At 51.3% G+C, this 12,947-nt stretch overlaps 1 protein-coding gene across 2 annotated transcripts; it reads right to left on the reverse strand.

Moving 5' to 3' along the window:
• Window positions 1–881: 881 nt before the first annotated feature.
• Window positions 882–12,922, reverse strand: Rinl (Ras and Rab interactor like). 2 transcript variants are annotated; one of them, XM_006981972.4, is made up of 12 exons: window positions 12,669–12,922; window positions 10,815–10,952; window positions 10,526–10,685; window positions 8,056–8,158; window positions 6,466–6,538; window positions 6,320–6,384; window positions 3,957–4,106; window positions 3,382–3,870; window positions 2,775–3,068; window positions 2,482–2,613; window positions 2,179–2,342; window positions 882–2,096 (listed from the first exon to the last, which is right to left on the reverse strand). In XM_006981972.4, the coding sequence occupies exons 1-12, from the start codon at window positions 12,728–12,730 to the stop codon at window positions 2,052–2,054; spliced, it is 1,875 nt and encodes a 624-aa protein (XP_006982034.2). In that variant the 5' UTR covers window positions 12,731–12,922; the 3' UTR covers window positions 882–2,051. The 2 variants fall into 2 exon arrangements, with proteins under 2 accessions (XP_006982034.2, XP_076434286.1); XM_076578171.1 differs by having other exon boundaries at window positions 2,432–2,613.
• Between the last annotated feature and the right edge of the window lie 25 nt (window positions 12,923–12,947).

The following is a 12,947-nucleotide window of genomic DNA, read 5'->3' on the forward strand; positions in this document are numbered from 1 at the left end:
GCATGCACCACATGTGTGTCTGATATTGTGGAGCCAGAAGAGGTCTCAGATCCACTAGAACTGGAGTTACAGAGGGTTTGGGGCTGCCATGTGGGTGCTGGGAATTGAATCCTGGTTCTCTGGAAGAGCAGGCAGGACTCGTAACTGCTGAGACATCTCCCCAGTCTTAACATTGTGTATGTGTGTGTGTGTGTGTGTGTGTGTGTGATGTGTGTGTGTATGTGTATGTGTGTGTGTGTGCTGCTGGTGATAAAACCTTAAACAAGCAAGACAAATAGGCCACGCCATAGCTCCACAACGGTGAGCGCTCAGGGAAGCTGTTGTGCTGAGCCGCACCTGCAGCCCGTCACTGGAAACTCTAGGTGCGCACACTATTACTGAGTCCAGCAGGGCCTCGGGTAGCCCAGGCTGGCCTCTATCTCCTGGTCCTCCTACTTCTCCCTCCCAAGTGCTGGGATTACAGGCCTGCACCACCATTCCCAGAAAATAAATTTTTTACAAAAGGTTTATTTATTATGTATACAGTATTCTGTCTCCATATGTGTACCAGAAGTGCACCAGATCTCATTACAGGTGGTTGGGAGCCACCATGTGGTTGCTGAGAATTGAACTCAGGACCTCTGGAAGTGCAGCCAGTGCTCTTAACTGCTGAGCCATCTCTCCAGCCCCCCAGGAAATGCACTTTAAAAATGTATTATTGGCTGGGCGGTGGTGGCGCACACCTGTAATCCCAGCACTCAGGAGGCAGAGGCAGGTGGATCTCTGTGAGTTCAAGGCCAGCCTGTCTACAGAGCTAGTCCAGGATAGGCTCCAAAGCTACAGAGAAACCCTGTCTCAAAAAACCAAAAAAAAAAAAAAAAAGTATTATTGCCATTATCACCTTGGTGTCTTAAGATAGCAGGAATTTATTTGCTCATAGTTCTGGGGGTCAGAGTTCTGACATCACTATCTCAGCCAGAAACCAGGATGTCATCAGGGCCACATGACCTCTGGAGCTCTGAGGGGAGAAGCCTTTGCTGGAGTTGCACAAGTTTGTTCATGGGGGTGGTGCACGCCTTTAATCCCAGCACTTGGGAGGCAGACGCAAGCGGATCTCTGTGAGTTGAGGCCAGCCTGGGCTACAGAGAAAGTTCCAGGACAGCCAGGGCTACACAGAGAAACTCTGTCTTGAAAAGACAAAACAAAGCAAAAAACTATAATAATAATAATAATAATAATAACAGCTGCACAAACACTTTTGCCAAATAAGGTAACATTGATGGGTCACAGAGATTAGGGTTTTCAAGGCTGGTGGAAAGTCTATCCCATTGTTTCCTGGACTCTACTATATTTCAATGCCACGGTCCTGAACATCTAATATGTTTCAATACCACAGTGTCCTCATGGTCTTGGCCTCAAGTAATCTTCCCACCCTATTCTCCAGAGTAGCTGAGGACATAGGCTCATGACATACCCATACCTCTGCCACCCTGTTAACGACTTAGGGCACACAAGTATCCAGAATAAGCTCCCACCTCAGGTCCAGGCATGTCTATCATTTTTTTTAAAGATTTATTTATTATGTATACAGCATGTAGGCCTGCAGGCCAGAAGAGGGCGCCAGTTCTCATTACGGATGGTTGGGAGCCACCAAGTGGGTGCTGGGAATTGAACTCAGGACCTCTGGAAGAACAGCCAGTGCTCTTAACATCTGAGCCATCTCTCCAGCCCCATGCTATCATTTTTATAAAGATCTCTTGACCTGGTGAAGTGTCATAGATGTAGACATCTTTGGGGGACCGTGCCTTTATTCTACCTGCCCCAAAGGGGTTCAGGTGAGAGGGTTGTAGTTTTAGCACTGTTTTTGGGGGTTGTGTTTGCTGGAGAGAGCCTCCTTGAGGCAGACCAGAGGAGGGGAGGAAGGAAGGGGGGGTGCTATGGCTATTAGGGAAGGGTTGGTATGAAGTAGGAACAGCCCCACCCTCCGGCTGTCCCAGATGCCTCCAGCATCTTGCTTAGCAGAGGAGTGAGCCAAAAGCCCGGAAGTGACCGGGGTTTGAGGACTCCAATCATCACTGGTCCTCTACTGCCCATGGCTCCTCAAAGGGCAGGTTGGCCTGTGGGGAGAGACGGGAGGCTGTGTCAGAGGGGCAGCAGATCCCACCTTCCCTCCTACCTGGATCCCGCACAGGTGGTCACCTGGGCTGTGGGCAGGGCTTGCTGGTGCAGCGTCCGCCTTCGGTGCCACTGGCGCAGGGAATCCCGGGCCTCCGAGCTGAGCCCCTGGGGTGCACGGCCAGAGTCGGGCTGGTAGTGAGCAATGTGGTAAAGGGCCCCAAACCACGTGGTAAGATAATAGCCAGCTAGGGGAGAGAAGGCGAGATCATCACGGCCCTCTGGGCTTCTCTGAATGCCCATCTCCCCTTCTGAGGCACAGGAAGATGGGGCTCACCGAGGGTGCCCCCTTCTCAGTGTCTGGGCATACTGGAGGTGGGAGCTCACCTTCTCCCCGCAGCTCCTCTGGATCCAAGAGCTCCATAAGAAACTCCACGTCCAGCTGCGTCTCCCCTATGTGTGGACTCCAGATCAGCTCCTCGGTCAGGGCGGGCAAAAAGGCGTCGGCCCCTAGGGGCTCTAGGAAGTCCGAGGACCGGTCGTGAGCTTGGTAGGGGTGGGCACACACACCGTCCTTCGGGTCCCCAGGCCCGAGTGGGCACTGGCCTCCAGAATGGGCTACCCTTCCCTTGGATATGGGTACCCACCATTAACCCACTCGACCTCCAGAGGTTCTTTACCTTGATTCTCGCCGCCGGCCAGGCCCGCGTAGACGTCGCTGCATACCGCCAGCAGCAGCGCCACCTTGCGGCGCGGGACGCAGGCGGCGTGCAGGTGCGCGAGGCGCGCGTGGATCCGGCTCCGCAAGGCTGGGGCAGGGTGCTGTCCCTCGGGCCCTGCCCCCGCCCTCAAGACTATTTGGCGCCGGCGCAGTAGCCGCAGTTCCTGGGCTCTGAGAGTTCGGAGTTTGGTCCACAGGGCCGGCTTCAGGGGCTCCAGAACTGCCCGACAGAGGGCCACTTCCACAGCAGAGCCTGCGGGGTGTGTGGCATGTGAGGACAATGCCTTCGTGACCCACCCTGATCCCTACTCGCCCTGTCTCCTGCTCCGGGCCACCTACAAGTGTAGATGGAAGTAGGGGCGTGGGGGGCGGGGAGGGGGATGAACACTCCAAGGATGGGAGAGTCTAGCCGGCAATGCATGTGTTAAGTGGAGCTATGATGTAGTAGTTATATGAAGTAAGGGTGTGTTTGCCCGTGGGGAATGAAAAGTTGGATGTGAACACATACTGGACCGAGTCATGGCATCCCCCAAACCCTTGGGAAGTTTCCCTCCAGTTCTCATTACCAAGATCTTCGTCGCCAGGGACCCTAGGTTCCCTGCTCCCAAAGACAGCTCTGACGTCGGGGTCCTTTGCCAGGTAATTCTGGAGATCAGTGAGGAGCTGGCGTATATCCTGAAGCAGCTCCGTGGCCGGGTCCCCGGGCCTGTAGGGATTTCCAGAATTTGAGGTGAGCCGTGCCCGAAGGCACCGGTACTGCCTGGCTACATAGCTGCTCCGGGCCCTGGCCAGAGCACGGATGTGGTCAGTGAGCAGGTCCTCGCGGCCTTCCTCTCCATCTTTGTGCTTGTCACTGCCCACTTCCTCCTGCTCTTCCACCACACTAACTAGAGCAGGCCTAGGAAAGGGCACTTCCGCTCCAGGACGGTACTCTGCCACTTCAAGGTGGTGAGTGTCTGGTCCAAGATGATGCACTTCCTGTCCAGTGTGGTGCACTTCCAACTTCAGTGGGTCTTCCACCCAGGAGACCCGATGTGGGGTGGGCTTCCTAGGGTCTGAATGTGAGAAGTAGGTTGGGTCCCTTATTACAGTGGCATCCATCCGCTCCTCCCTCAGGGTACCTAGGCCCCGGCCAGCTCACCTGGACTGTATTTCTGGTCGGTCTCTGGCTCTGTTTGCTGTGGAGCTTGCTCTGTCCCCCAGCCTCCATGCGTCTCCAGGTAGAGCTGGTTCACTACAGACAGCACCCTCCCTGAGGTGTTGACCTGGATGCAGCCAAGTCGCACAGGATCTGAGAGCCAGCAGAAGAGACAAGGTGTCCCTGATGTGCAGGGGGGCAACCAGGAGGCGTCATCGCCAGCCTTGCTCACTAAAGGACCAGGAATGCAGTCCCAGCTCCTCACACGTCCTCAAGCTCTGTCAGGAACCGGAGATGGTCTCATCCCTACTGCTACAGCGGCTATTGCTTCCTCCTCCTCCTCCTCCTCCTCCTCCTCCTCCTCCTCCTCCTCCTCCTCCATTTTCTTCTTCTTGTTTTCCAGACAGGGTTTACCTGTGTAGCCCTGGCTGTCCTGGAACTCACTCTGTAGACCAGGCTGGCCTCGAACTCACAGAGACCCACTTGCCTCTGCATCCCCAGCGAGTGCTGGGATTAAAGGTGTGTGCCACCACCGCCCGGCCCACCACAGCTTCTTTTCATACTTGCCCCAAGCCCAGATTCACCTCTCTCAAACCCAGTTATCGGGTCCTGCTGCGGGCCGCAGGAATATATCATAAGAACTCAGCTGGTTATGGCAAAGTCACTACCTGGAGGAATCAGAGAATTCCTCCAGAGGAAGTCAGATCCCAAGGAGTTTTTGGTGTTACTTGGCTTGTTATATATCAGCTGTATTCTGTTATGAAAATCATGTGTGCCTTCATAGTTTTCCCAATTGACTTTTCCCTAAGAAGGGATAACAGTGTGGACTGATCACTCTCTGGACATACACATTCCAGGTATTTGGAGAACAGCCTCAAGAAAGACTTTCTCTGGAATCAGATATCTCCCTTAGCCACTTTCAAGGACTAGCAGTAATAACAGTCCACATGCAAGTCTCCTGATTTAAGATAAATTCCACAAGGAGACACCACCTAGGTCAGGTGGACGTTAAGTAATAGCTTTACACAATTCAGCTCGGACCCTTCTTTCTTACAGCCTTACTAACTTTATAGACCTCTAACTCCTTACCTAACCACTTTTAGGAATATTTAGATAACCTTCTGCGCTGACAGCTATGCCCAGCCAGAACTCCAGTTCAAGCCTCCCTGTAATTATCATCATTGGCAGCATCCGGCCAGGTCCATCCCCAGATGGAGGAAAGTACCTTATCAGAGATACCTCTGTACTCTCTAAGAACAGACTTAAGCATCCAGGCTACCTGTTTGAGAAGGCCTGGCGGATGTGCCAATTAAGCCTTACTTCCTCTTTTCCCAAACCTTACCGCCAGTTCCAGATCTCCCTTTAACTATCACCAGAGGCATCTAGCTGTACACAGGTTGCCTAGCGACTGAGCACACTTTCCCCCACCCTGCAGAAAAACGGCAGATAGCTTGGACAGATAGGAGCTACAGGAAAAAAAAAAAAAGACAGTTTTATTTTCTCCCATTGACCTAGCAACTTATAGATTCTTAACACTTTCTACCAACCACGTTTAAGATTGTAGTTGGGCACATAAGAGCCCTCTTCTTAGATATTACATGAATTTAGCCTTTAGTTAATTCATTCCCCCATTGGTCACTTCCCTTTGGGGTTGCAAGTGATAATTAATGGTTATTGCCTCCCTATATAATTCTTATCGCCTCTCCATTTGACCCTGGAAGCCTGGCTTTGCACTGCTAAGGGAATACTGCTTGTAAGTGTATATATACCAGGACTTCCAGGGCACGAGAGGACAGAGAAGAGAGAAGAGAATGGAAGAACTAGATGGGTAAGAACTTGAGAGGAACAGACTGAGATGGGGAAGAACTAGATTGAAGGGTTACAAGAGAGGACAAGAGGAATGAGATGGAAGATGAGGAAGAGCCAGATGGGGAAGAACAAGATGAGGAAGAGCCAGATGAGAGAGGAGACAGGAGAGGAGCTGAGAGGGGAAAGAACTAGATAGATGAGAACCTAGAAGGGACAGAACTAGATGAAGGAATTAAGACAGAACCTAGAGGGGATCGCAGACGAGTGTAGAGAGAAATCAGGCTAGAAATGAGCTAAATATGAGAGCAGAATATAAGCTTGTAACTGTCACAGAATAATAAAGTATATGGACTAAGGAGTTTCGTGTACATAGATTCATTTCTTCCCATCAAAGATTAATTATCAGCTGGTTGTAGATTCTTCCCGGACCCTGGGAGGGGACTATTGAGGGGCTGGACTCCCATAGTCCCCGATATGGTCCTAACTTAGATCCAGTCTCTCTGGACTAAAGAGACCAGCAAGTTGACCCCTCCCTCCCCTGGAGCAGTGTGCCTCACCTGTGTCCTTGTCTCCAGGCCCTACAGGTGGAGTGGGCAAGAGCAGTGTCCTTGGCAAAACGTCCCTGAGGAAAAAGGGAGACCTCAGTCTGGATGGGGTATCTCAGGGAAGGGCCCCCATTGCCACTCCACCAGGGCACCAGTACCTGCTGGCTGACAGGAATGCCAGGAGATGGGGAAAGTCTGGCAAGCAGAGGTTGGAGGATTCCAGGGACACACCTGGGAAGAGATGAGAAAGCAAAGTTTCAGGGTGGCCACTGGCCTCCTCCACCCTACCCCTGCGGCCCAGCCTCCCCCCACCCTCACCTCTTGGCATGGAATCTCTATTCTTATACTCCTCCCTCAGAGAAGGAAAGTTTTTCACCCCGGGAGTTGACGTCTCCTCTCCTGACATTGCATCCCAGCTCTGACACCAAATGGAAGTCATCAAAAAATTCTTCACCATTTTTTGTTTTGTTGGAGCGGGGTCTCACTGTAGCCTTGGCTGGCTTGGAACTCACTGTATAGACCAGGTTGGCCTCAAAACTTGTAGCAATCTTTCTACCTGAGATTAAAGTCCTGAGCCACCATGCCAGGCTTACATTTCTTAATTTTGTTCTATACTCACTATATAGACCAGGTTGGCCTCAAAACTTGTAGCAATCTTTCTGCCTGAGATTATAGTCCTGAGCCACCATACCGGGCTTATATTTCTTAATTTTGTTCTATTTTATTTTATTTTTAGACAGGGTCTTGATATGTAACCCAAGCCATTTCTGACCTTGATATGTAGCCAAAGCTAGACTTGAACTTTTTTTTTTTTAATTTAAATTTCTGCCTGGCAGCGGTGGCTCACGCCTTTAATCCCAGCACTGGGGAGGCGGAGCCAGGCAGATCCCTGTGAGTTCGAGGCCAGCCTGGTCTACAGAGCGAGATCCAGGACAGGCACCAAAAACTGCATGGAGAAACCCTGTCTCAGAAAAAAAAAAGAAAAAGAAAAAGAAAATAAAGGGGGGGAAAAGAAAATTTTAATTTCTATTTTTAAATTTATTTCTATATGTGGGTGTTTTGCATGCACGTGTACTACATGCATGCAGTGCCCACAGCGGCCAGAAGAGGGCATTGGATTCCTGGGACTGGAGTTACAGGTGGGTTTGAACCGGCTGATATGAGGACCTCTGGAAGAGCAGGCAGTCCTCTTAACCAGGACCCATCTCTCCAGCCCCAGACCTTGCATTCTTGATACCTTTTTTACAGAGGCTCTCACGGCTGCAGCCTATGTCAACCAACCACTCAAGGCGGGAGGGAGGCTGATGCAGGAAGAACAAGAGCAACACGCTGCGGCTGGGTTAGCAGGAGCAGAGAAGAGAGCCCAAGGTCTAAGCAGGGAGGGAGGGAGGGCCAGAAGCAAGTGAGAGCAAGCTACATCGCAGGGCACTGTGGCTCATGGTGACCTCCTAACTCTGTATCTGAGGATGTTACCAAGCCTCTCCAGGGTTTGGGGAAGGGATGGACAACATGTAGTCTATGTGAGAGAACACCTGTTGGCTGTGCCCAGCATGCATTGTAAGGAAAGGGTAGCCACAAAAGCACCTGAGAGGAGGCCACTGCAACGGTCTTGGCAAGAAGGAACGGGCTAGCTCAGACTAAGTGATGGGTGCAGGTACTGGGGAGAGTCAAGAGATATTGGTGATCAAAGCTGAGAGTTCTTGATGCATTTGCAGTGTGGACTGGAAACCTAGGAAGAGGTACCTCACCTCCAGCAAACTTGTGGATTGGATAGGTGTTGACGTCTCCTGATGAAGGCCCTGTCTTCAGCATCAGGACCTGGCTAGGATCTTGTCCTATGACCAGGAAGCTCTGGAGAGGGGATGAGGGCAAGAATCAGCTCGAGGCAGGTATGTGCAATGCTTCCTTTTGCCTGCTTGGGGCCACTTCCCTTTAGACCAGCGGTTCTCAGCCTTCCCAATGCTGCGACCCTTAATACACTTCCTCACGTTGTGGTGATCCCAACCATGAAATTGTTTTTGTTGCTGCTTCATAACTGTAACTTTGCTACTGTTATGAATTGTAAATATCTGATACACAGGATATCTGATATGGGTCCTCCTGAAGGGGACGTGACCCACATGTTGAGAACCATTGACTGCTTTAGGGAAACCTCTATTCCTAGTTCCTGTGGATGGGACCCTAGGGGGTGGGGCCAGATCCAGAACTAGCCAATAGGGTGGGCTACTGCCTGACCACTGTTTGGTTCAAGGATGGGCAACTGCCTCAGCGTGACTGATGAACATCTGCCATGGGATTTTTCCTGGAGATCTTTGAGTTTTGTTGTTTGTTTATTTATTTTGTTTGTGGGCTCTCTCTCTCTCTCTCTCTCTCTCTCTCTCTCTCTCTCTCTCTCTCTCTCTCTCACTCAGGATTGAACCCAGGTTCTTTGCTGAACTACACGCCCAGTATTGTTTTCTTTTCTTCCCTTTTTCCTCCAAAAGGGTCTCACTACATAGCCCAGGTTAGGCTCAAACTCATAACCCCCCTCCAGTACTGGGATTACAGGCTTATCCCACACACTTAGCTTGAGGGAATTCTTTGGAAAAAGTGGGGAGTTTTTGTGGGGGGGTGTGCTTAAACCCAGGGACATTTGCTCACTATGCAAGGATGCTGCCGGCCACTGAGCCCCACCCCTGATGCCAAATGCATTTGACCCGGGTTTCTGAAGCGGGCAGGACATGGCGCTGACAGTCCTCTTTACTGTTACAGGGAGGGACAGCTGTGGTCTGCCAAACCCTGTCAGCTGTCCTTTCCAAATTTATCCTGTATTCCCTGGAGAATTTATTTATTTATTCGGTTATATATTGACAAGGACCCAATGTCGTCCAGGCTGGCTTTGAACTCCTGATCCTCCTGCATCAGACTTCTTAATGGTAAGATGACAGGCACGTGCCACCAGGCACAACCCTGTGGAATGTCTCGTCCAAGGCATTAGTATTCTGAGCTATAGGAAATAATAATGGTGGACATCTGGGCTTGGTGGTGCACACTTGTAATCGCAGCACTCTGGAGGCTGAGGCAGGAGGATGGTGGGTTCAAGAGTAACCAGGTTCCTTAGTGACATAGAGGTACTCAGTGCTGGCTTGGCTGTTCGGTATAACTCCTAGGTGATCTTTTTTTTAAAAAAAGATTTATTAATTTATTATGTATACAGTGTTCTGCCTGCATGCCAGAAGAGGGCCCTGGATCTCATTATAGATGGTAAGAGGGCACTAGATCTCTTGTGGATCATTGGATCAGGCAAGATCTCTGAGCCAGATATATAACAGAATTAAATTATTAGCCCTTGCCCTAGCTGGAGCAGCCTTGAGTCTTGTTTTCCTCTCTGCCAGAGGCCAGAGCATGGTTCACTGATGCCTGGCAACATGAGGATTGTCCAGCTGGGACCTGGCTAGGATCTTGTCCTGTGACCAGGAAGCTCTGGAGAGGAGGGGTGAGGACAAGAATCAGCTTGATGCAGGTATGTGAGCCACCACGTGGTTGCTGGGAATTGAACTCAGGACCTCTGGAAGAGCAGCCGGTGCTCTTAACCCCTGAGCCATCTCTCCAGCCCCCTCCCAGGTGATCTTTAAAGCTCTGCTGCCCGGCCCTTGCCATGTGTTCTGCGTCAGGTCAAAGGCACAAAAGCACCCGGCCCCTCTCTTCTTCCTGCCTGGGATGCACATAGCGTGGACCTGGGCCACACCCCAGGTAAGACAAGGAAAGCTCAGAGGGCTGCACAACAGCCAGCCCTGATGTCACTGGGCTGCAAAACGCCGGCTGCCAGGTGCCTTGCTGTTGGAAAGACAAACAGCTGTTTGGTGACGCCTATAGGACAGGCCAGGAGATAAACTCAGTTGGTAGAGTGCCTGCCCTGAATGCATGAAGCACTGGGTTAAATCCCCAGCACTGCATATGCTGGGTGTGGTCTCTCTCTTACACACACACACACACACACACACACACACACACACACACACACACACCCCTGTAATCTTAGTATTCAGGGGATGAGAAGTCAAGAGGATCAGAAATTCAAGGTCAGCTAGTGCTACATAGTGAGTTGGGGACCAGCCTGGGCTACATAAACCTTTTCCTAAGTTTTGGGTTAGTCCAGTTTGCATTGTGTCGGTCTCCTACCTGATACAAGTTGACAATAGGGATGGTCAGAAGTGACCCCCAGCCGTGAGTACTCACCCCCAGTGGCCACAGCTCCAAAAAGGCCTTGGCATGCTGAGCATCCAGCTCTGGGACCTGCCACACCCTCTGTGTCCTCTGCAGTCGAAGAAGTGGCTCTGGGGTACTGAGGACCCCAAGTGAGTTCTTGCCTGCTCCATCTGTTAGTGGCCAAGCCAACCTGGGATGTACAGGTTCCGGGAGGTCAAGGGTCATAGTAGAATCTGGCCATTGACATGGGGTCCAAGAGGCAGGGATAGCCCAGGGACAAAAGGTCAAAGATGGATCTGGGGACACTGGGTATCCTCACCTGTCCCTTTCAGTAGGGGCTGCAGACACCATGTCCTCCGGCTGGACAATCCTCATGTTGCCAGGCACCAGTGAGCCATGCTCTGGCCTCTGGCACGGAGGAAGAGAAGACTCAAGGCTGCTCCATCTAGGGCAAGGGCTAATAATTTAATTCTATTATATCTGGCTCAGAGATCTTGCCTGATCAGAATGGACCTCAGAGGTCCCCAGCTATGCCAAAAGCCATTCTTTGTTTTGTTTTTCAAGAAAGGGTTTCTTTGTGCTCTCTGTGAAGCCCCGGCTGTCCCAGAACTAGCTCTGTAGACCAGGCTGGCCCCAAACTCATGGCAATCTTTGTACTTCAAGCTCTGAGATTATAGGCCTGAGCCACTATGCCTGGCTGGGATGGCCATGCAATGCAATTCTTTAGTTGCTGGGTGGCAGGCAACTCTGGGGACCCCAGGAGAAAGGCCTGTGTATCTCGGGGGTGGAGGGCATCATTCCCAACAGGAACTTACAGAACAGAAGGGGATATTCCAAGATCTTCACCGAGGTATTTGCAACCATACAAGTGCGTACGATCTGGATAACCGCCACGGTTAAACCCAGAGCCTAGAAAAGCTCTTGGCTCACAGCAGAGCACTCTATCCAGATGCAATGTGACACACACTTCCTCCTTTTCCAGCCTTCAGAGGAGGCCTAGCAGACCCTCCCCCACATTCAGTTTTTGTTTTTTTTCTTTTTTGGAAACAGGGTTTCACTATGTAGCCCTGGCTGTCTCTATATAGACCAGGCTGGCCTCAGACTCATAGAGATCCACCTTCCTCTGCCTCCCGAGTGCTGGGATTAGAGGCATGCACCACCATACCCAGCCTTGATTAGAAAGAAAAAATTCTAAACATATAGAAAAGTTGAAAGAATATTCTAGAGCCTGCCATACGCCCAATATCTGGATTCTCCATGAAAATCTTGCTCTTATTTATCTCACATCTGAGCTATCCATTTATCTGTCAAACCTTAACTTTTTGTTTTGTTTTTCAAGATAGTTTCTCCGTGTAACCCTGGATGTCCTAGAACTCACTCTGTAGACCACCAGGATGCCCTCAGACTCACAGAGATCTGTCCACCTCTGCCTCCCGAATGCTGGGATTAAAGGTGTGTGCCACCATTGCCTGGCCCAACCTTAATTTTTCTTTCTTCTTTTTGAGACACGGCCTCATGTAGCCCAGGCTTGTCTCATACTTGTGTATTGTAGTAGAGGCTAGCCTCTTACTCTTGATCTTCCCCACCTCCACTTCCCATGTTCTGGGATCACAGGCATGTGCCAACTATACCTAAGAAGGGAACCCTATAAGGGATTCTCAACTCAGGGTGAGCCCTTTTGAATATTTCCCCCCAGCAGTCTCAGGAGTAGGGGGGTAGCCTGGAGAGAGACCATTCATCCATCTATCTTTCCATCATCTCTCCATCCCCATCCCCCCATCTTTCCATCTGAATTATTCAGCCTGGGCCCAGCATTAGGTGACTGGCCTGGGAGGAGGGCTGGTAAGTGGGATAGCCCTTTTATGAAGTGGGCTAGCCCTTTAATGAAGTGGGCTAGCCCTTTTGAGAAGGTCCCATTTCTGTTAGGGCGTTGTATGCAAGCCAGATAACTAACAGCTATTTAAATCAATTAGCTGCTGACTGGCAGCTTAGGGGGCAGGGGGCAGGGGCAAGCACACCGCAGGGATAAGCAGGGAAGAGAGGTGGAGAGGGAAGGTGGTACTCCCCTCCTCCAGGACCCTTGGGAGGAGATCCAGATATGGCGGTGCTGGGCAGGGTTGGATGGAGGCAGCTGTGGGTGCAGAACCAGATGCTGGGTCCCTGGGGGCCCTACCTGTTCCGAGGGGAGCCTGAGCAGCAGGAAGCGAAAGTGTTCTCTAGAGAGGAAGCCCGCATGCAGGGGAAGAGGCGGGGCTGGGGGCATCTGAAATCACCTTCCTCTCTCTTTCCGGGGACCAGCCTTAAGGGCTCCTCTTTTGGAGGAGTGGACCTCTGACAGGCTAAGAGCCAGGGTGAAAAGTCACCAGGCCACCCTCTCCAGGGGGCATCCTCTGGCCCCACACACCATCCCTCCTAAGATCCTGGAGCCATAGGTCGTCGGGTGCTGTCTTTA

The sequence above is a fragment of the Peromyscus maniculatus genome, chromosome 1 (assembly GCF_049852395.1).
Source record: "Peromyscus maniculatus bairdii isolate BWxNUB_F1_BW_parent chromosome 1, HU_Pman_BW_mat_3.1, whole genome shotgun sequence".
Taxonomy (NCBI): Eukaryota; Metazoa; Chordata; class Mammalia; order Rodentia; family Cricetidae; genus Peromyscus; species Peromyscus maniculatus.